The following is a 19,614-nucleotide window of genomic DNA, read 5'->3' as shown; positions in this document are numbered from 1 at the left end:
AAAAAGATGGCTAAGCCGAGTGTGGTGGCACACCCTTGTCATCCCCGCGCTTGGGAGGCGGAGACAGGAGGATGGCGCAGGTTCGAAGCCAGCCGCGCTGGCTTAAGAGACCCTGTTTCCAAGTAAAAAAAATAAAAATAAAAATAGGTCTGGGAGTGTAGCCCGGAGGTAGAAGGGTTTCCAGGAACCCCAGTACCACCAAAAAAAGAAGGAAGCCAATGGCCACTTCTGTCCGCCTGGGCCAAGGAATGCTGCCAACCCTGTTTTTGTTTCTTTTGTTTTCAAACAGTGTCTCCCTAGGTAGTGAGAGTCACCCTGCTGGCTGAGGCTGGCCTTGAACCCGCAGTCCTCCTGTGTCAGCCTCCCAAATACCACCACGCCCGGCTTTTTTCCTTCCTTTTACCCCAGCCTCGACCTGAGAGTAACAGAGGGAGGCAGGCGAGTCGCCCCTTGGTCCCTGGGCACACGGAAAGAATTCCTGGGCCGGCATTTAGGTCAACTTTACTAAAACGATGCCCTCATTGCCCCTCTCCAGGCCAGATCCCTGGCAGCCACAAGAGCAAAAGCGCTCCCCTTCGGCACCTGCAAAGAGTGGCCGCGCAAGCGCAGTGGCGCCCGGCCATACAGCCGGCGAGGCCCCGCCCCTTAGGCACCTGCAGAGCGCGCGGCCGCGCAAGCGCAGTGGCGCCCGATCGCTCAGCCGGTGAGGCCCCGCCCCTTAGGCACCAGCGCGGGGCGTGGCCGCGCAAGCGCAGTGGCGCCAGGTCATCCAGCCGGCGAGGCCCCGCCCCTTGGGCTCCCGCGCGGGGCGTGGCCGCGCAAGCGCAGTGGCGCCCGGCCGTCCAGCCGGCGAGGCCCCGCCCCTTAGGCACCCGCGCGGGGCGTGGCCGCGCAAGCGCAGTGGCGCCCGGCCGTCCAGCCGGCGAGGCCCCGCCCCTTAGGCACCTGCGGGGAGCGCGGCCGCGCAAGCGCAGTGGCGCCGTCACGCCGACGCAGGCCAGCGGCGTCATCAGTGTGCGCTAAGCAGCGGGTGACTTCGCTCTGGAGGAGAAGGCGGGCGGCATGAGCGGCTGCGCGCTCTTCCTGCGCCGGGTGGCGGCGGCGCGAGCCTGCCAGGCTCTGGTGTCTGTCGCGGCGAGCCGGCGAACCCTGCGCACGAGTCCTGCAAATCGAGCTTTCGCTAAAGAGGTGTTCTTGGGCAAGATCGACGCGGTAAGGCGAGCTCCGGCCACCTTCGATCTCTGACTCCCGCCTTTATGTCAAAAAAAAAAAAAAAAGGCAAAGAGTGTGGTCGGAGCCCGGCATGGTGGCACACGCCTGTAATCCCAGTACCTGGGAGAATGAGACAGGAGGATCGCGGGCCTGAGGCCAGCCTCCGCAATTTAGCGAGACTCTCTGCAACTTACGGAGACCCTATTTCTAAATAAAAAGTTCTGAGGGTGTGGCTCAGAGGCCGAACGACCCAGGCTTGAACACTCCTAGGTTCAATCCTTGGTAACACACACACACACACACAGCACACAGTGGGGTCTAGCTTTGACTGAGTACCCAAACCTGACCATCATACAGGCCCTAGAGGCGAGGCGTCCTAAAATGACAAATTCCCGAGTTCGGTTGGAGCCCAAGACGCTTCCCAAACGTGGCCTCCAAGCCACCTTGCCCCCGGCTGTTCTGGCCAGGAAATGAGTGGGCTTCCTCTCTGATTCCTAAACACTGTTCAGTGCACGCCGCTCTTCTGGCCCCTTCTAGGGACTCCAGGGCTTCTCTCTGAAGCTGAGCCCTAGCTACCACTTCACCCCGAATTTGAGATTTCTCGAAAACTTGGCCCGAAGATTCCTGTCCCAAACTACCTTTCAGAGATCCCAGAACACAGCCCATTGGAATCAGGGGCGTGGATTTCCCATTGGCTCTCAGACTATGAACTGTAGTTCTTTCGGTCTGAAAATGGAGCGAGTGCTGGCATGGTGGCGGCAGCCTGTAATGCTAGTGCTTGGGGGCTAAGTTGCTAAGGTCGACTTGCGATCCTCCTGTCTCAGCCCGTCAGCCTTCTAGCTAATGGAGATGTGGTTTCTTTTGCCCAGCCCTGTCTCCTGAAACACTCAATTCCTCTTATTCCCACTCATGTTTTCTGTACCTTCGGGTCCTCTTTAGAATCTGACCAGTTTTAGGTACCCTCTCTGGCCCAGCTTCCCCAGGGCGGGCTGGTATCATCTGTAAATCTTTTCTGGACCTCCAGCAAGAACAGGACAGTGAAACTTAAGATCTCAGCACAGCAAGAGGCCAATAATCACCAGCCTGCCCACGGGCTGTCCCTGAGGATACGACAGGGCTTAGTGGGAGTTGGGTGCATTTTTCCCTCATGAGCAGTCGAAGTTAGAACTCCTTGATTTTTACCTGTTTTGCATATTTGGTTTCTGCACTAGGTTTACTGGAACAACGGGTTCTACTACTATGTAAGTTTGAAAACTGTAAGGGGAGGAGGATGTAGTTCAGGAGATCTTGTCTTGGGTTTGATCCTTAGCACAGGAAGGAAGGAAGAGTTACCTCTTCCTAAATATAAAAAATGTTCATTGAGATTGAACTCCCATACCTGTAATCCCAGTACTTTGGAGGCCGAGACAGGAGGATTGCAGGTTCAAGGCCAGCCTCAGAAACCTCAGCAACTTACTGAGATCCTGTTTCTAAATAAAATATGACTGAGTGTAGCTCAAAGGTAAAATGCCCCGGGTTCAATCCTTATTGCCACAAAAATAAATAAAATAAAAAGGGCTGGGAGGCCAGGCATGGTGACACACCCTTATAATCCCAGTACTGAGACTGGAGGCTTCTGCATATAGAAAGCTTTACCTTGGGTGTGTCTCCACTCTGCTTTCAGGGAACATAGACCTTTGCCTTTACTGTCATTAAATACATACTTACTTGAGCCTTAAATTTTGTGTTAATGGGGATTGAGCATAGGTCTATTCTACCTCGGAGCTATGCCCCAGCCTCTATTTACTTATTTATTTATTTATTTATTTATTTTGGTACTGGGGATTGAACCTAGAGGCATTCTACCTCCAGGCTATGCGCTCAGCCCAATTTTTTATTTTTTTATTTGGAAACAGGGTCTCACTAAATTTCTGAGACTTTGCTGTGTTGTCCAGACTGGCTTTGAACCCTCAGCCTTTTTTTTTTTTAATATGGTCCTGGGGGTGCAACCCAGGGGCTTCTCTACCTCTGGGCTATACTCCCAGACCTATTTTATACTTTATTTGGAAACAGGGTCCAAGTTGCTGAGAGCCTCACTCAGTCGCTGAGGCTGGCTTCGAACCTGTGCGATCCTCCTGTCTCAGCCTCCAAGTACTGGGATTACAAGCGTGCGCCACCACGCCCAGCTTTTTATTTTTTATTTAGAAATAGAGTCTCGCTAAGTTGTTGAGAGTCTTAAGTTCCCGAAACTGGCCTCAAACCTACTGTCTCAGCCTCCCAAGTTCTGTTTCTGCCTTGCCTTGGTTTGTTTTGTGGTACTAGGGATTGAACCCAGGGGCATTCTACCTCTGAGCTATACCCCCAGCCCTTTTACATATTTTTGTGTTGAAATAGGATTTTACACTGGGCATGGTGGCACACACTGGTAATCCCAACACTTGGGAGGCTGAGACAGGAGGATCACAATTTAAGGACTGTCTAAGCTATTTAGTGATGCCCTTGCAACTCAGTAAAACCCTGTTTCAAAATAAAGAATATGGCCAGGCGTGGTGGTGCACGTTTGTAATCCCAGAGCTTGGGAGGCTGAGACAGGAAGATCACACAGGTTCAAAGCCAGCCTCAGCTACTTAGTGAGGCTCTCAGCAACTTAGTGAGACCCTGTTTCCAAAAAATATAGGCTATATTTCTACCTATATAGGTCTGGGAATATAGCCCAGAGGTAGAAAGCTCCTGGGTTCCACCCCCAATACCACCAAAAAAAAAAAGAAAGAAAGAAAGAATAAAAAATAGGGCTAGGGGTGTAACTCAGAAGTAGAATGCCCCTGGGTTCCATCCCCATTACTGCAAAATTAATTAATTAAATAAATAAATAAAATAGGGCTTTGCTAGGTTGCTGAGGCTGGTCTTGAACCTGCAGCCTTCCTGTCTCACCCTCCCAAGCATTGGCTTCCAGATGCGCCACCACGCCGGGTTTGTCCCCTGCCTTTGCTGCATCCTGGAATTGTGCCCAGGAGTGTGGATATCAGGAAGCCACCCAGGCTAAGTGAAAGTTTCCTGACTCCCTGGAAGGAAGCGCCTCAGCCCGGCTGATGACATTATCTAGATGAGAAACTGCTTAAGATTTCACTTTTAACAAATGTTTATTGTTTTTAGAAAGGCGTTTTCCCATTTCCAGAGGTCAGCCAAGATGAGCTTAATGAAATCAATCAGTTGTTGGGACCTGTTGAAAAATTCTTCACTGAAGAAGGTATGTAAGGTTTTCTTTATTATTACTCGTTTTTATTATAAGAGTGACTGCATGGGGGGGAGGTGCTCACACGCGCTGGGAATTAAACCCAGAAGTGTCTCCTCTCCAAGCTACACACAGCTCTATTAAACTTTTTTTTTTGGGGGGGGTGGGGGTCAGGGATGGAACCCAGGGGTATTCGACCTCCAAGCTACACCCCCTGACCTATTTTTTATTCTTTATTTTGAAACTGGGTCTCACTGAGTTGCAGAGGGCCTAAGTAGCTGAGGCTGTCCGCGAACTGTGAGCCTCCTGTCTCAGCCTCCCGAATGCTGGGATGAGAAGCGTGCACCGCCACGCCCGGCTCAGCCCTATTACTTTTGAAACAGCGTCTTGCTTAGTCACCAAGGGTCTTCCTAAGTTGCTGAGGCTGGCCTCGAACCTGTAACCCTCCTGTCTCGGGCTTCCAAGTTCTGGAATTACAGGCATGCACCATTGCACTCAGCTCTGTGGACCTGTTTCTGTAAACATAGCCTACTTATATTTTGTATAATCGAGCTCTTTTCTCTTGTCAGTGGACTCTCGAAAAATTGATCGGGAGGGGAAAATCCCAGAGGATACTTTGGAGAAATTGAAAAGCCTGGGCCTGTTTGGAATGCAGGTTCCAGAAGAGTATGGTAAGTCAAGGAAATAGCCCCCAGCTGGCCCCACTCCTGAGAGGGAAATGGAGGACTGCAGAAAAGAAGAGCTCACATAATGCTCTAGCCAAATACTGCGACCTTGTTCTGTGTTTCTAATGGGCGAAGGGCACAGTGAAGTCATTTACCTTCGTGCTGTTCTCCGTCTCACTTAGGGGGCCTCGGTCTCTCCAACACCATGTATGCTCGGTTAGGTGAGGTCATCAGCCTGGACGCGTCCATCTCCGTGACCCTGGCAGCTCACCAGGCTATCGGCCTCAAGGTCAGATGTGGGGGCTTTCTAGAGGAGGCAGGAGGCTGGGGCCTGCTCGGTTTTGATAAAAAGCAAACAGCCGTAGCTCGGCACCTTGGTGCCCACCTGGAATCCCAGTGCTCAGAAAGCTGAGACGGGAGGATCACAGGTTCGAGACCAGCCTCTATAATTTAGACTCTCAGCAACCTAGCTAGTTTCTGGGGTTTGTTTTTTTTTTTTAATTGTTGTTGTTTTGTTTTGTTTTGTTTTGTGGTGCTCAGGATTGAACCCAGGGGCATTCTGCCTCTGAGCTACACCCCAGCTGACTAGTGCAGCCACCGCCCTTGGGTGCATGACGGGTTCTGTCTGTGGCCACCTCTCTGCCTTCTTGTATTGCCTCTTGAAGGAAATGAATACTGTCCTCGGAAAAAGAGGCATACCGCCCAATTAATTCTCGTGTGTGTGTGTGTGTGTGTGTGTGTGTGTGTGTGTGTCCGTGTCCCTCCCTCCCTCTCTCCCTCTCCCTCTCCCTCTCTCTCTCTCACTTTCACTCTCACTCTCACTCTCTCTCTCTAGAGAGAGATTAAACCCAGGGGCATTGTACCTCTGAGCTGTACCCCAGCCATTTTTCTATTTTGGTCGTTTTTGTTTTGCTTTAGCTGAGGCTGACTGCAAACTACAATCCTCTTGTCTCGGCCTTCCAAATGCTGAGATGAACAGGCGTGCACCACAGTACTGGGGCGTTCTACCTCTGGGCTACACCCCCAGCCCTGTTTTTCATTCTTTATTTTGAAACAGAGCCGCACTGAGTTGTAAAAGGACCTCACTAAGTAGCTGAGGCTGGCTGCAAGCCCAGATTCTCCTGTCTCAGCCTCCCAAGTACTGTGATTACAAGCAAGTTCCACCACGCCAAACTCGAGATCCTTTATTCTTTATAAATAAAGAATAAAAAAGCCAGGCATAGTGGCAAATCCTTGAGACCTTTTTCAAAATAAAAAATGCCTCTGGGTTCCATCCCCAGTACTGCAAAAAAACAAAAAAGAAGAGGAAGAAGAAGAAGCCGGGCGTGGTGGCGCATGCTTGTAATCCCAGCATTCAAGAGGCTGAGACAGGAGGGTCGGGGTTCGAGGCCAGCCTCAGCTACTTAGTGAGGCCCTCCGCAACTCAGTGAGACCCTGTTTCAGAAATAAAGAATAAAAACTAGGGCCGTGGGTGTAGATCAAAGGTAGAACGCTCCTGGGTTCCATCCCCAGTACTGCAAAAAAAGAAAGAAAGAAAGAAAGAAAGAAAGAAAGAAAGAGAGAGAGAGAGAGAGAGAGAGAGAGAGAGAAAGAAAGAAAGAAAGAAAGAAAGAAAGAAAGAAAGAAAGAAAAAAGAAAAGAAACAGGATGTCACTAAATTGTAGAGGGCCTCACTACATAGCTGATACTGGGCGTGGACTGTGATCCTCCAGTCTCAGCCTCCCAAATGCTGGGATTACAAAAGTGGGCTACCATCCCCGGGTTTTGTTGTTTTCTGTTTTGGTTTTGCAGTACTGGGGATAGAACCCAGAAGTATTGTACCTCCAAGCTACACCCCCTGCCCTATTTTATATTGTAGTCTTTTTTTAAAAATAGGGTCTCTCTTGCCGGGCGTGGTGGCGCACGCTTGTCATCCCCGCGCTTGGGAGGCAGAGACAGGAGGGTCGTAGACTCGAGGCCAGCCTCAGCCTCTTAGGGAGACCCCGCTTCAAAGGGAAAATTAAAGCCGGCTATGATGGCGCTGGCTTGTAATCCCAGTACTTAGGAGATCACAGGTTTGCGGCCAGCCTCCGCATCGTGTGATCCTCTGCCGCTTAGTGAGACTGTTACAAATTAAAAATAAGCCAGGTAGCCGGGCGTGGTGGCGCACGCTTGTCATCCCCGCGCTTGGGAGGCGGAGACAGGAGGATCGCGCAGGTTCGAAGCCAGCCGCGCGCGCTGGCTTAGGAGACCCTGTTTCCAAATAAAAATGTAAAAATAGGTCTGGGAGTGTAGCCCGGAGATAGAAGGGCTTCCGGGAACCCCAGTGCCACCAAAAAAAAAAAAAAAAAAAAATAGGGTCTCTCTCACTTGCGAAGGGCCTCGCTAAGGAGCCGAGGCTGTCCGCGAACCGCAGTCCTCCGGCCTCAGCCTCCTGAGTGCTGGGATTACGAGCGTGCGCCACCGCGCCCGGCTTAGATTTTGCTTTGCAACAGACAGGTCTTAGCGGGTTCCTGAGCGTCTTGCTAAGTTGCTGAGGCCGGCCTCTACTGTCTGTCCTTCCTCAGCCTCCCAAGCACGGGGATGACAGGCGTGCGCCACCGCACCTGGCTGCCACGCTCTTCTCCCTGGAGCTGAAATCTGTGTGTGTTTCCTTAGGGGATCATCTTGGTGGGCAACGAGGAGCAGAAAGCCAGGTACCTGCCCAGACTGGCGTCAGGGGAACACATCGCGGCCTTCTGCCTCACAGAGCCAGCCAGGTGTGCACCTCCCCGATCTACCCGCCACTTGCCTGAACTCGTCTAAGGCGTCAAGCCAGTAAAAAGGGTTGGGCGTGCAGCTTGGAGATAGAATGCCCATGGGTCCGACCTCCAGCACTAAAAACAGCTTCCATTTACTAAAACCCATTTGTATTTTGGGGGAGGGGGTACTGGGGAGAGAAACCAGGGGCATTCTTACTCCGAGCTACATTCCCAGCCCTGTTTGTTTTTCGGTGGTGGTTGTTTGCTTTTGGTTTTGTTTTTGAAACAGGGTTGCGGAGGGCCTCACTAAGTAGCTGAGGCTGTCCGCGAACCACGATCCTCCAGTCTCAGCCTCCCAAATGCTGGGATTACAAGTGTGCGCTACCACGCCAGGCTTTCTAAAACCCATTCTTAATGTTCCTGACATTATACTTTCTTGACCACACCTCTCTCCTCCACAGTGGGAGTGACGCAGCCTCTATCCGGACCAGGGCCACGCTGAGCGAAGATAAGAAACACTACGTGCTCAACGGCTCCAAGGTGCGGCAGGCCCCGCGGCCCGCAGGCCTCGGCCCGCGCCATCCCCACCTCTGCACGACCGCTTTTTTTGGTTTTTTTTAATGTCATACTTTGGAATCCAGGGGCATTCTACCCCCAAGGTATACCCCCAGCCCTATCTTATTTCCTATTTTGAAACAAGGCCTCATTAAATTTCCAGGGCTGGCCTCAGCTTGCAGTCCTCCTGTCTCAGCCTTTCAAGCCTTGTCAGGGATATACATTACCATGCCAGCTTTGTGTGTACTGGGGATGGGAGCCAGGGGCATTCTACCACTGAGCTACATTCCCAGCTCTATTTGTATTTTTCGTTTGAAACAGGGTCTCACTAAGTTGCCGAGGCTGGCCTTGAACGTGCAATTTTCCTGTGTCAACCTTCACCTGAGAAGGGGCATGCCACCACCGGGGTGCCTTAGCGGGGTGTGCCACCACACCTAGCTCCCCACCCCCTCCTCGAGCAGTGCTGGCTTTTGCAAAGCCATTGCTTCGTCTTACCTGAGGCCGGAGAGGCGGCTGGAGCATCCCAGGCTCTGTCGGCTGGGCGGCGTCTCCAGAGCACTTCGGTTTCTCCGCAGGTCTGGATCACCAATGGAGGGCTGGCCAGTGTCTTTACTGTGTTTGCAAAGACGGAGGTGGTCGACGCCGAAGGGGCCATAAAAGACAAAATCACGGCATTCATTGTAGAGAGAGACTTTGGCGGCATCACTCACGGGAAAGCCGAAGACAAATTAGGCATCCGCGGCTCCAACAGTAAGTAGATGTGCGCGTGCACATCTCGTGACAGCAGACGGCGGGTCTGGCCCTCTGCTCTGTCCAAGCAGCAAGGCCAATGTTTTTTTTTTTAATGTGGTACTGGGGATTGAACATCCTACCTCTGACCTATATCTCCAGCCCTATATATTTATTTATTGTAAGTTATTGGGGCTGGCCTCACACCTGCAATCCTACTGTCTCGGCCTCCCGAGTACTGGAATTATAAGCCTGCTCCACCATGCCCAGCAAACTGTGCTTTAAATACCTTGCATTTCAGCTAAGCGTTGTAACAAAATAAAATTAAGAATGCCACACAAAATCAAATTAAGAAAGCCTAGCACAGTGCACACACCTGTCATTTCAGTGCTTGGGAGGCGGAGGCAGGTAGCTGGCCTTCGCCCTGCGATCCTCCTATCTCAGTCTCCAAAGTACTGGGATGATACGCTTGTGCACCACAATGGGCTGGCTGGCTTGCTTTCTTTCTTTCTTTCTTTCCTTTTTTTTTTTTTTTTCTGGTCTGAGGATGGAACCCAGGGGCATTGACTTCCGAGCTACACCCCTGCCCAATTTTTTATTCTTTATTTTGAAACAGGGTCTCACTGAGTTGCAGAGGGCCTCACTAAGTAGCCGAGGCTGGCCGCGAACCGCGATCCTCCGGTCTCAGCCTCCCGAATGCTGGGATGACAAGCGTGCGCCTCCACGCCCGGCTTCTTTTTTTTTTTTTAAACCTATGGTAAACAATATCTTCAGAAAGTCTGGCCTGTTCCTTAATAAAAATATTGCCAGCCCCTCCAGCCTCCACCCCTAGCACGGCGGCATATTCATTTCACCCACAGCACTAACCATATCGTGGCGCTGTCTAGCTCAATGATTGGCCACGCTGAGTTCCACTGAGAGAGGGCCTTCGGCTTGGCCCTCCAGTCCTGAGCAAATGAACGACCTACATGTCTGCAGGTCAGGCGTGGATTGGTTACATTGTCAGTCAGCTCAAGTCTCCAGCTACAGCCTGACATGGTGGCACATGCTTGTCACCCCAGTATCTGGGAGGCTGAGACAGGAGGATGATCACAGTGTGAAGGCCAGCCTCAGCAATTAAAAGTTTCGGTAACTTATTAGACTCGGTTTCAAATGAAAAGGCTAGGGTTGGAGCTCAGAGACAGAACAGCCCTGGGGTAAATCTCCAGCACCGCACATGAATGAATAAGTCCTGAATATGGTGTCTTTCAGCCTGTGAAGTCCATTTTGAAAACACCAGGGTGCCAGTGGAAAATGTGCTCGGAGAAGTCGGGGGTGGCTTTAAGGTGAGTTGCCAGCCACGCCACGCCCATGTGAGCGTGCTCCAGCCTCACGCCTGCCATGTTGGTCCGGCTGTCTGTCCATCTGTCTGTCCTGTGGCCAGGTTAGGTGTCTGGGAACAAGTCAGCAGCGTGCAGTCTGGAAAGTCAGCTACCCGAGGAGCAGGGCGCACGACCGCCATGCCCATACACGTGAGGCTGAGACAGGAGACTCGCGGGCTGGAGAGCAGCCTCGGCAACTTAGCCAGACTCTTTCAACCAATCAAAAGGGCCGGGGTGTAACTTGGAGGTAGAACGCCCCTGGGGGCAGTCCCCAATACCAAAAAGAAAAATCCTACATGAGGGAGGGCATTTGGGTTGGGATGGGAATCGTCCTTCATGAACTCTTTGGACCCCTTTGTGTCGGGTAAGGGATGGGGTTTCCCTCCCTGGGCGCCCCAAAAATCCAGGTTCTGAGAACACACAACGCTGGGTCTTGAGTTTGTGTGTGAGTGTTTTCTGGAGGGTTTTGTTTTGTGCTGGGGATTGAACCCAGGGCCATTGGACCTCTAAGCGACACCCTCAGCTCTTTAACAGCGCCTTACTAACGTGCTACGGTCTCATTAGGTAGCCACACCTACCCTCAAACCTGTGATCCCCCTGCCTCAGCCTCCCAAGTACCAGGATTACAGGTGTGTGCCACCATGCCTAGCCCCTGCAGGTTGTTTAACAAGTAATCATAATTCATATTCTTTGATCACTGAATTAGGTCAGAAAAGAGCAGAAAACTGACAAAGCCCTGCTCGGGCTGACCAGCAGGGCTCCTCAGGACACAGGCCTGCGCGCCTGCAGCCCTGCCGGGCCTTGCGAGCCTGGTGACGCCCTGAGCCTCCGCTTCTCTGCGTCACGGCTCCTGGAGCACTGCCGGGAGCACAGGCAGCCCTCGGCATGTCTCCAGGAACAAGGGAACAACGGGTGGGACAGGATCCCGAGGACCAGTGTCCAGGGGCCTTGATTGCACTTAGGGGCAACCCAGAGGGCCTGTGAGAGCCACGGCTGTGGCTGCACCTCTGTGCTGCAGGTGTGAGAACTGCTCTCCCCACCCAAAGGTGGAGGGATGACCGACTTGGCCTTGGCACTGGCACAGAGTGCCCTGGGCCCTGGGCTTGGCTTCTTTTGTGTGTGTGTGGGGGGGGGGGTTCTGGGGATTGAACCCAGGGCATTCTAACTCCGAGCTACACCCCCAGCCCAATATTGTATTCTTTATTTATTTTTTGTTTTGTTTTTTTGGTGGTACTGGGGGCGGAACCCAGGGGCTTTCTACCTCCAGGCTATACTCCCAGACCCATTTTATATTTTATTTGGAAACAGGGTCTCACTAGGTTGCTGAGAGCCTCACTAAGTAGCTGAGGCTGGCTTCGAACCTGCGCGATCCTCCTGTCTCAGCCTCCCAAGCGCGGGGATTACAAGCATGCACCACCACGCCTGGCCGTGACTGTTTTCAAGAAACTTTTAGCCCATTATGGTGGCACACATCTGGAATCCCAACACTAGTACATAGGAGGCTGAGACAGGAGGATGGGATGACAGGTTCAAGGACAGCCTCAGCAAGTAATGATTCTCAAATCAACCTAGTGAGACCCTGTTTCAAAATGACAAATAAAATTGGCCTGGGGGTTGGGAGGCTGAGACAGGAAGAGCGCAAACAGCCTCAGCTACTTGGTTCACAACTTAGGGAGTCCTTGTTTCAAAATAAAGAATATGAAAAAGAAATAGTGGAGCTGGGCGTGGTGATGCGCGCTTGTGTCCCAGCATTCGGGAGGCTGAGACAGGAGGATCCCGGCTTGTGGACAGCCTCAGCTACTTAGGCCCTTCGCAACTCAGTGAGACCCTGTGTCAGAGAATAAAAAAGAAGGGCTGGCCGTATAGCTTGGAGATCGAATACCCCTGGTTCCATCCCCAATACTGCAAAAAAAAAAAGGAAGCTGGGCATGGTGGTGCAGCTTGAAAACTTAGCATTTGGGAGGCTGAGACAGGAGAATCCGGGTTCGTAGACAGCCTCAGCTACTTAGGCCCTTTGCAACTCAGTGAGACCCTATTTCAAAATAAAGGAAAAAAAAAAAGCCGGGCGTGGTGGCGCACACTTGTAATCCCAGCATTCCGGAGGCTGAGACAGGAGGATCACGGTTCGCGGACAGCCTCAGCTACTTAGTGAGGCCCTCTGCAACTCAGTGAGACCCAGTTTCAAAATAAAAAATAGGGCAGGGGGTGTAGCTCGGAGGTCAAATGCCCCTGGGTTCCATCCCCAGACCCACAAAAAAAAAAAAAACAAAGAATAGGGCTAGGGGGTAGCTCGGAGGTAGAATGCCCCTGGATTCCATCCCGAGTAAAACACACACACACACACACACACACACACACACACTGGGCTGGGGGTGCAGTGCCTCTGGGCTCCATCCCCAGCACCACACACACAAGAGCCCCTTTGGGAACGTGGACTTCCATGTGTGGTCTGCCTGTCCCTCTGCCGGTGCCTCTGGGCCTTTCTACCACTGTCTCTTCACAGGTGGCCATGAGCATCCTCAACAGCGGGCGCTTCAGCATGGGCAGTGCCGTGGCCGGCATGCTCAAGAAAGTAATCGGTAGGTGAGTGAGGGCCGCGAGCCCTCTGTGCCCCAGAGGCAAAAACAAAACCAAAAAAAACCCCATAACCCCCACCCCCCCCCAAAAAAAAAAAGGATGGAACGCAGGGGTATTCAACCTCTGAGCCACACCCCAACCCTATTTCTTATTCTTTTGTTGTTGTTTTTTATATGTGGGGGGGTACTGGGGTGGAACCCAGGGGCTTTTCTAACTCTAGGCTATACTCCCAGACCTATTCTTTATACTTTATTTGGAAATAGAGAGGGTCTCACTAAGTAGCCGAGGCTGGCCTTGAACCCGTGCGATCCTCCTGTCTCAGCCTCCCAAGCGCGGGGATTGCAGCGTGCGCCCCCGTGCCCGGCTCCAGTTCTTTTTAACCACTCTGCTCTTCTTCAGAATGGACGGCCGAGTATGCCTGCACCCGGAAGCAGTTCAGCAAGAATCTCAGTGAATTCGGGTTAATTCAGGTACTGAGAGCTGCGAGTTCGCGGTGTAGACACGCACAGCGAGGTCAGTCGCGGTCTCTGTCCTGGCGCCTCCTGTGCATTGTTTTGGAAAGAAGATGAGGTTGTTCGACTTACATCCTGATAGATCTCGGCTCTGACCTTTGACCGGCAAGGCACCTGCTTAATTAGCTTCTTTCCTGGTCGGCAGCTTTGGATCTCAGCATGGACAGACTCTTTTTGCACTAGAAGTTGAACCTACGGGCAGCCTATGAGCTACACCCCAGCTCTTATGTCTTTTTTATATATTTTTTTAAGAACTGCTTTTATGCCAGGCTTGGTGGCGCACGCTTGCAATCCCAGCATTGGGGAGGCTGAGACCAGAGGATCGCAGTTCATGGACAGCTTCAGCTGCTACTTAAAGAGGCCCTCTGCAACTCAGTGAGACCCTGTTTCAAAATACAGACTAAAAAATAGGGCTGGTGGTGGAGCTGGAGGTCAAATGCCCCTGGGTTCCATCCCCAGACCCGCAAAAAAAAGGGGGGGGGCTTTCATTGGTGCATTGAACCCGCACATCGCTACTTGGTTCCGAGTGATGGCGCCGTACGTGTGCACAGCGCCGGGGGAGCTTAATATGGAGCGCTGCACAGATTGTCATCCCTGCGCAAGGGCCACGCGCTGCCTCTTCGTGTCATTCCAGTTTTAGTATTTGTACTGCTGGAGTGAGGGGTGTGTGTGTGTGTGTGTGTGTGTGTGTGTGTGTGTTGCTAGGGATGGAACCCAGGGGCCTTCGACCTCCGAGCTACAGCCCCAGCCTATTTTTTATTCTTTCTTTTGAAACAGGGTCTCGCTGACTTGCAGAGGGCCTCACTAAGCAGCTGAGGCTGGCCGCAAACCACGGTCCTCCCGTCTCAGCCTCCCCAGTGCTGGGATGACCAGCGTGCGCCACCGCGCCCGGCTCTCCAAATTGCTTCCTTACTGTGTGTGTTTTGCGCCTTTCAGGAAAAGTTTGCGCTGCTCGCTCAGAAGATTTACGTAATGGAAAGCATGGCCTATCTCACGGCGGGAATGCTCGACCACCCAGAGTTCTCTGACTGTTCCATGGAGGCGGCCATGGTGAAGGTAACCCCAGCCCAGCCACGTCGGCTGCCCCTCTGCACCTCTCAGACCACACCGTCGTCTGCTTGATCGTCCCCAGGGTTTATAGATCCTGACCAGTAACTATGGTGTCTCTGCGGTGCGCAGCTCCCTAGTTTAGATAAGCCCCAGATGCGGCTGAGGAGAAGCAAAAAGAGCCGTCCTGCCGGGCCAAGAGGTGCGTACACACCTATCCAGTATCTGGGAGGCTGAGGCAGGAGGATCGCAGGTTCTAGACCAGCCTCAGCAACTCATTGAGACCCTGTTGCAAAAGAAAGAATAAAAGCCGGGCGTGGTGGCGCACGCTTGTCATCCCCGCGCTTGGGAGACTGAGACAGGAGGATCGCACAGGTTCAGAGCCAGCCTCAGCTACTGAGTGAGGCTCTCGGCAACTTAGTGAGGCCCTGTTTCCAAATAAAGTATAAAATTGGTCTGGGAGTATAGCTCAGAGGTAGAAAATCCCCTGGGTTCCAACCCCCGTACCACAGAAAGAAAGGAAGGAAGGAAGGAAGGGAGGGAGGGAGGGAGGGAGGGAGGGAGGGAGGGAGGGAAAGGAAAGAAAATAAAAAATAGGGCCGGGGTTGCCAGGTGTGGTGCCTGTAATTCCAGTACTTGGGAGGCTGAGACGGGAGGGTCACAGGTTCTTGGCCAGGCTCAGCTGCTTAGTGAGGCCTCCACAACTTAGGTGAGACCCCATTTCAAAATAAAGAATAAAATTTAGGGCTGAGGGTTTAGCTTGGAGGTAGAATGCCTCTGGGTTCAACTACCAGTATCACACAATCAGTCAATCAGTCAATCAAGGAAGCAAGCCGAAAAAAAAACCCACTAAAGGGGATAGGGGTGGAACTCAGAGAAAGATCCTGAGTTCGATCCCCAGTATAAAAAGAAAGAAAGAAAGAAAGAAAGAAAGAAAGAAAGAAAGAAAGAAAGAAAGAAAGAAAGAAAACTAGACCTTCCTGGGAAAGGGTGTCTCTTTCCCGAGTTGCTGGGCTCTTTTTTTCTTTGGTGGTACTGGGGATGGAACCCTTCTACCGCGGGGCTACGCTCCCAGACCCATTTTTATATTTTTATTTGGACATAGGGTCTCTTAAGCCAGCGCGGCTGGCTTCAGACCTGCGCGATCCTCCTGTCTCCGCCTCCCAAGCGCGAGGACGACAAGCGTGCGCCACCACGCCTGGCTGGGCTCTTCTTTCTTGCCAGTCAGTGTGGCTGCTGGGCCGAGGCTTGCCTGTGTGGCCCGGCTCGCCCTTGGGGCCAGTGTCCTCTCATGCCAGGTCCTCACATGAAGTCTCCGTCCTTTGACCCGACCCTGTGTCCACAGGTGTTCAGCTCCGAAGGGGCCTGGCAGTGTGTCAGCGAGGCGCTGCAGATCCTGGGGGGCTCGGGCTACATGAAGGACTACCCCTACGAGCGCATGCTGAGGGACTCCCGCATCCTCCTCATCTTTGAGGTGAGTGCCCCGCCCCACCTCCCCGGCGCTGCTGCTGGGGCCCAGGGCAGGCCTGCCCTCTCTGTGGACCCTCCCTACCTGCATGGGGCTCACCTGATTTGCAAGGCCAAGCAGCCCCTGCAGGTGTTCCTGGGGGGCCACCGTGGGTCTTGACCCACGTGTTGATTCCAGCCCAACACCTGCGGGAAACCTGGGTTCCAATTCCAGTTCTATACCCGTTACCTGCCCCAAGACCTAGGAGACCAAGGCAGGAGGTACACACACAGAAAGCTGGTGTACCACGGAACAAGCAGTTTGGGGACTTAGAGAAAGGGGCGGTCACAGCCTCACTCCCTAGAACCTCCAGAATGGAGGCTCCTCCGAGCAGGTGACGGCTGTGGCTTAGCGAGGACAGACCACCATTGACCCTCTCCCTGTCGGCCACAGGGAACCAATGAGATTCTCCGGATGTTCATTGCTCTGACGGGCCTCCAGCACGCCGGGCGCATCCTGACAGCCAGGATCAAGTAGGTGCCGTTCCCGAGCAGAGGGCAAGCCCAGGGGGGCCCGGGGCCCAGCAGGCTGGCGGCCAGGCAGCAAGCAGGCGGTGCGCGTGTCCCACGGCCTGGAAAGCCGGGCCTCCCGCTCGTCCCTCCCGGGAGCTCCCATTCCCCCAGGGCGGCTGGTGCCTCAGAAGCAGAGGCACGAGAGGGGGTCCTCGAGCGGGCACGAGGCCCTAGGCCCACGAGTCCAGTGTCTCTTCTCTGTCCCTGGGCCACTCCTGTTCCCCTCATCCTGGTGGTACAGCCATTAAATCCCTGCAGAGCCCACCGCAGTTCACCAACAGCCTTTCACAGACGCCCTGGGGGCTGGCTGGCGGGAGGGGCGGGCCGGGGGCTGTGTGTCACGCCGCGGGGTTTGCAGGGAGTTTAAACGGGGCAATGTGGTCACTATCATGGAGACCGTCGGCCGGAGGCTTCGGGACTCTCTGGGTCGGACCGTGGACATGGGGCTGACTGGCGACCTGGGACTGGTGCACCCCAGTCTAAAGGTGAGCAGGCTCCGCTGCCCGGGGAAGCTGGGGGCTGTCTTACGGGGCGGGGGCTGAGCCAGGCCCCATCTGGCCCCACAGGAGAGCGCCAATAAGCTTGAGGAGAACGTGTACTACTTTGGCCGGACTGTCGAGACACTGATGCTCCGCTTCGGGAAGGTAGGCAGCTGGCGAGCGGCCGTGAGGCGCCGCGACCCCGGGCACTGGCTCTGCTCGCCTGGGGTTTCTTGTAATCCATACTTCTCGGGATGAGGGGAGGGGTCTGAATCCCGGGGCACCTGCAGCCCTCTGGCACCCAGGCCCACCTCAGCGCCTGCCCGAGAAGGGCGGGGAGGGGGACCGGGGAGATGGCACAGCTGTGGGGCGGTGCAGCCTCCACTCGGGCTTCCTGTCCCCCAGACCATCGTGGAGGAGCAGCTGGTGATGAAGCGGGTGGCCGACATCCTCATCAACCTGTACGGCATGGCGGCCGTGCTGTCGCGGGCCAGCCGCTCCATCCGCATCGGGCTCCGGAACCATGACCACGAGGTGAGGCCACGGGGAGGCTCCTCACGGGAGGCTCCGGGCACCGTGACCGGGGCAGAAGGCTCGGTCGGGGCTGGGCCCAGGGCACCCAAGAGTGAGGCACGTTATGACTTTAATGGGGTCAGTTGCTGGAAAAGTGCAGGGTCGCGTGGTGCGAGCTGGACAGGCTCTCGCGGGCCGGGGGCACCTGGGGCTGGGCGCCGGGAGGCAGGGAGTCTGGCTGGCGCTCAAGGGTGCTGCCCAGGAGGCTGGGCGTGATGGTCACTGAGCGGCTATGTCCGGATCCTTCCTGCTTGGCAGACGGGGCTGGTGGCGGTGGTCTGTGACCTGAGAGAAGAGAGGGGTTACTGACACCCATGAACCCAGACGTGGTCCCTGAGTGCCTGGTGTGTGCCCAGGTCTGTACACAGTCGATTGTACACAGCCCGCACACCCCCGCAGAGGCTCTCGGGACAGCACATGTGCGTTAGGGCTGGAATCAGAACTCAGGACTAACAGGCAGGCATGGTGGCATGTGTCTATAATCCCACTACTTGGGAGGCTGAGACGGGAGGATTGCAGGTTCAAAGTAAGCTTCAGCAACTTAGCAAGACCCTGTTTGAAAATAAAAATGGAGCCGGGCGTGGTGGTACACACTTGTAATCCCAGCATTCGGGAGGCTGAGACAAGAGGATGGCGGTTCGCAGGCACCTCAGCTCCTACTTAGCGAGGCCCGCTGCGACTCAGTGAGACCCTGTTTCAAAAATAAAGAGTAAAAAAAAGGGCAGGGGGAGTAGCTCAGAGGTAGAATGCCCCTGGGTTCCATCCCCAGTACCACAAAAAAATCAATTAGTAAGTAAATAAAAAAGGTGGGGGTATGGCCTGGAGGTGGAACATCCCTGGGTTTAATGCCCAACATCCCCAAAAGAAAAAAATAGAACCAAAGACTGGGTGCTTCTGAGCAGGCCCTTGACCCCAGCCCACCGCCGAGTTTGGGCCTGTTTTAGACTGCCTTTCCTGTGGTTTTGACCAAAATACCGTACAAGAACAGATGCAAACTCCATTAAGATGTGTGACTGCAGTGCAATAAAATAATGACCAGCTGAGAAGGGGCAAGGTGTATTTGCTGCCAGTTGTGGGCGTCTCCGTCCATGTTAGGCCAGCTCCCCCTGGCCCTGGGGCACAGGGCCTCGGGACAGTGGGGGGTAGCGGGGATAGGGCTGTGGCCCGGTCCCCATGCTGAACGGGGGACTTGCTCCCAACACGCGAGCCTTCTGGCCACACTCCAGATGGCGCGGCACAGGGCTGGGCTCCTGGGGTTCGGCAGCACCCTTTCTGACCCCGGTCCTCACAGGTTATGTTGGCCCACATGTTCTGCACGGAAGCTTACATCCAGAACATCCTCAGCCTGACACAGCTGGACAAATGTAAGTGGACCGCCTCGCCGGGGAAGAGGGAGCCCCCGGCACACACAGTGTCCACACTTACAATCCCAGCGCTTGGGAGGCTGAGACAGGAGGATCGCGGTTCACAGGCAGCCTCGGCTATCTAGGCCCTTGGCAACTCAGTGAGACCCTGTTTCCAAATAAAATATAAAACAGGTCTGGTAGCGTAGCCCAGAGGTAGAAAAGCCCCTGGATTCCATCCCCAGTACCACAAAAAATAAAACATAAATGAAATGTGGATGGGAACATAGCTCAGAGTTAGAACACCGCTGGGTTCAACCCCAGCACCCAAAGAGAAAGCTTTTCTCTTATCCCACCCCTGCGACCCAGAATCACACGTGGGCTCTGGAGGAAGGCTGGCTCGGGGAGGGGCTGACCACCCACAGCCCCCTTCAGCCCTGCCTCGTTATCACAGTGCAGAAAGGTCACCCGCTTCTCATCTCTTCTCTCCCAGATTCTCCAGAAAACCTAGACGAGCACGTAAAGAAAGTGTCCAAGCAGATCCTGGAGAAGCGAACCTACATCTGTGCCCACCCTCTGGACAGGACATCCTGAGAAGGGACCATGTCGCG

General features: G+C 53.9%; 1 protein-coding gene across 1 annotated transcript; it reads left to right on the top strand.

Moving 5' to 3' along the window:
- Nucleotides 1-1,062: 1,062 nt before the first annotated feature.
- ACAD9 (acyl-CoA dehydrogenase family member 9) lies at nt 1,063-19,597 on the top strand (the record flags this gene model as incomplete). Its single annotated transcript, XM_080718214.1, has 18 exons — nt 1,063-1,212; nt 4,345-4,438; nt 4,993-5,094; nt 5,271-5,377; nt 7,726-7,826; nt 8,270-8,348; nt 8,939-9,113; nt 10,344-10,417; nt 12,957-13,032; nt 13,430-13,500; nt 14,479-14,598; nt 15,935-16,063; nt 16,490-16,569; nt 16,967-17,093; nt 17,175-17,252; nt 17,493-17,621; nt 18,952-19,024; nt 19,497-19,597. The coding sequence occupies 18 exons, from the start codon at nt 1,063-1,065 to the stop codon at nt 19,595-19,597; spliced, it is 1,866 nt and encodes a 621-aa protein (XP_080574340.1).
- Between the last annotated feature and the right edge of the window lie 17 nt (nt 19,598-19,614).

The sequence above is a fragment of the Muscardinus avellanarius genome, assembly GCF_963383645.1.
Source record: "Muscardinus avellanarius genome assembly, chromosome: 22".
Classification (NCBI taxonomy): domain Eukaryota; kingdom Metazoa; phylum Chordata; class Mammalia; order Rodentia; family Gliridae; genus Muscardinus; species Muscardinus avellanarius.
This window is presented reverse-complemented; position numbering and strand designations above follow the sequence as displayed.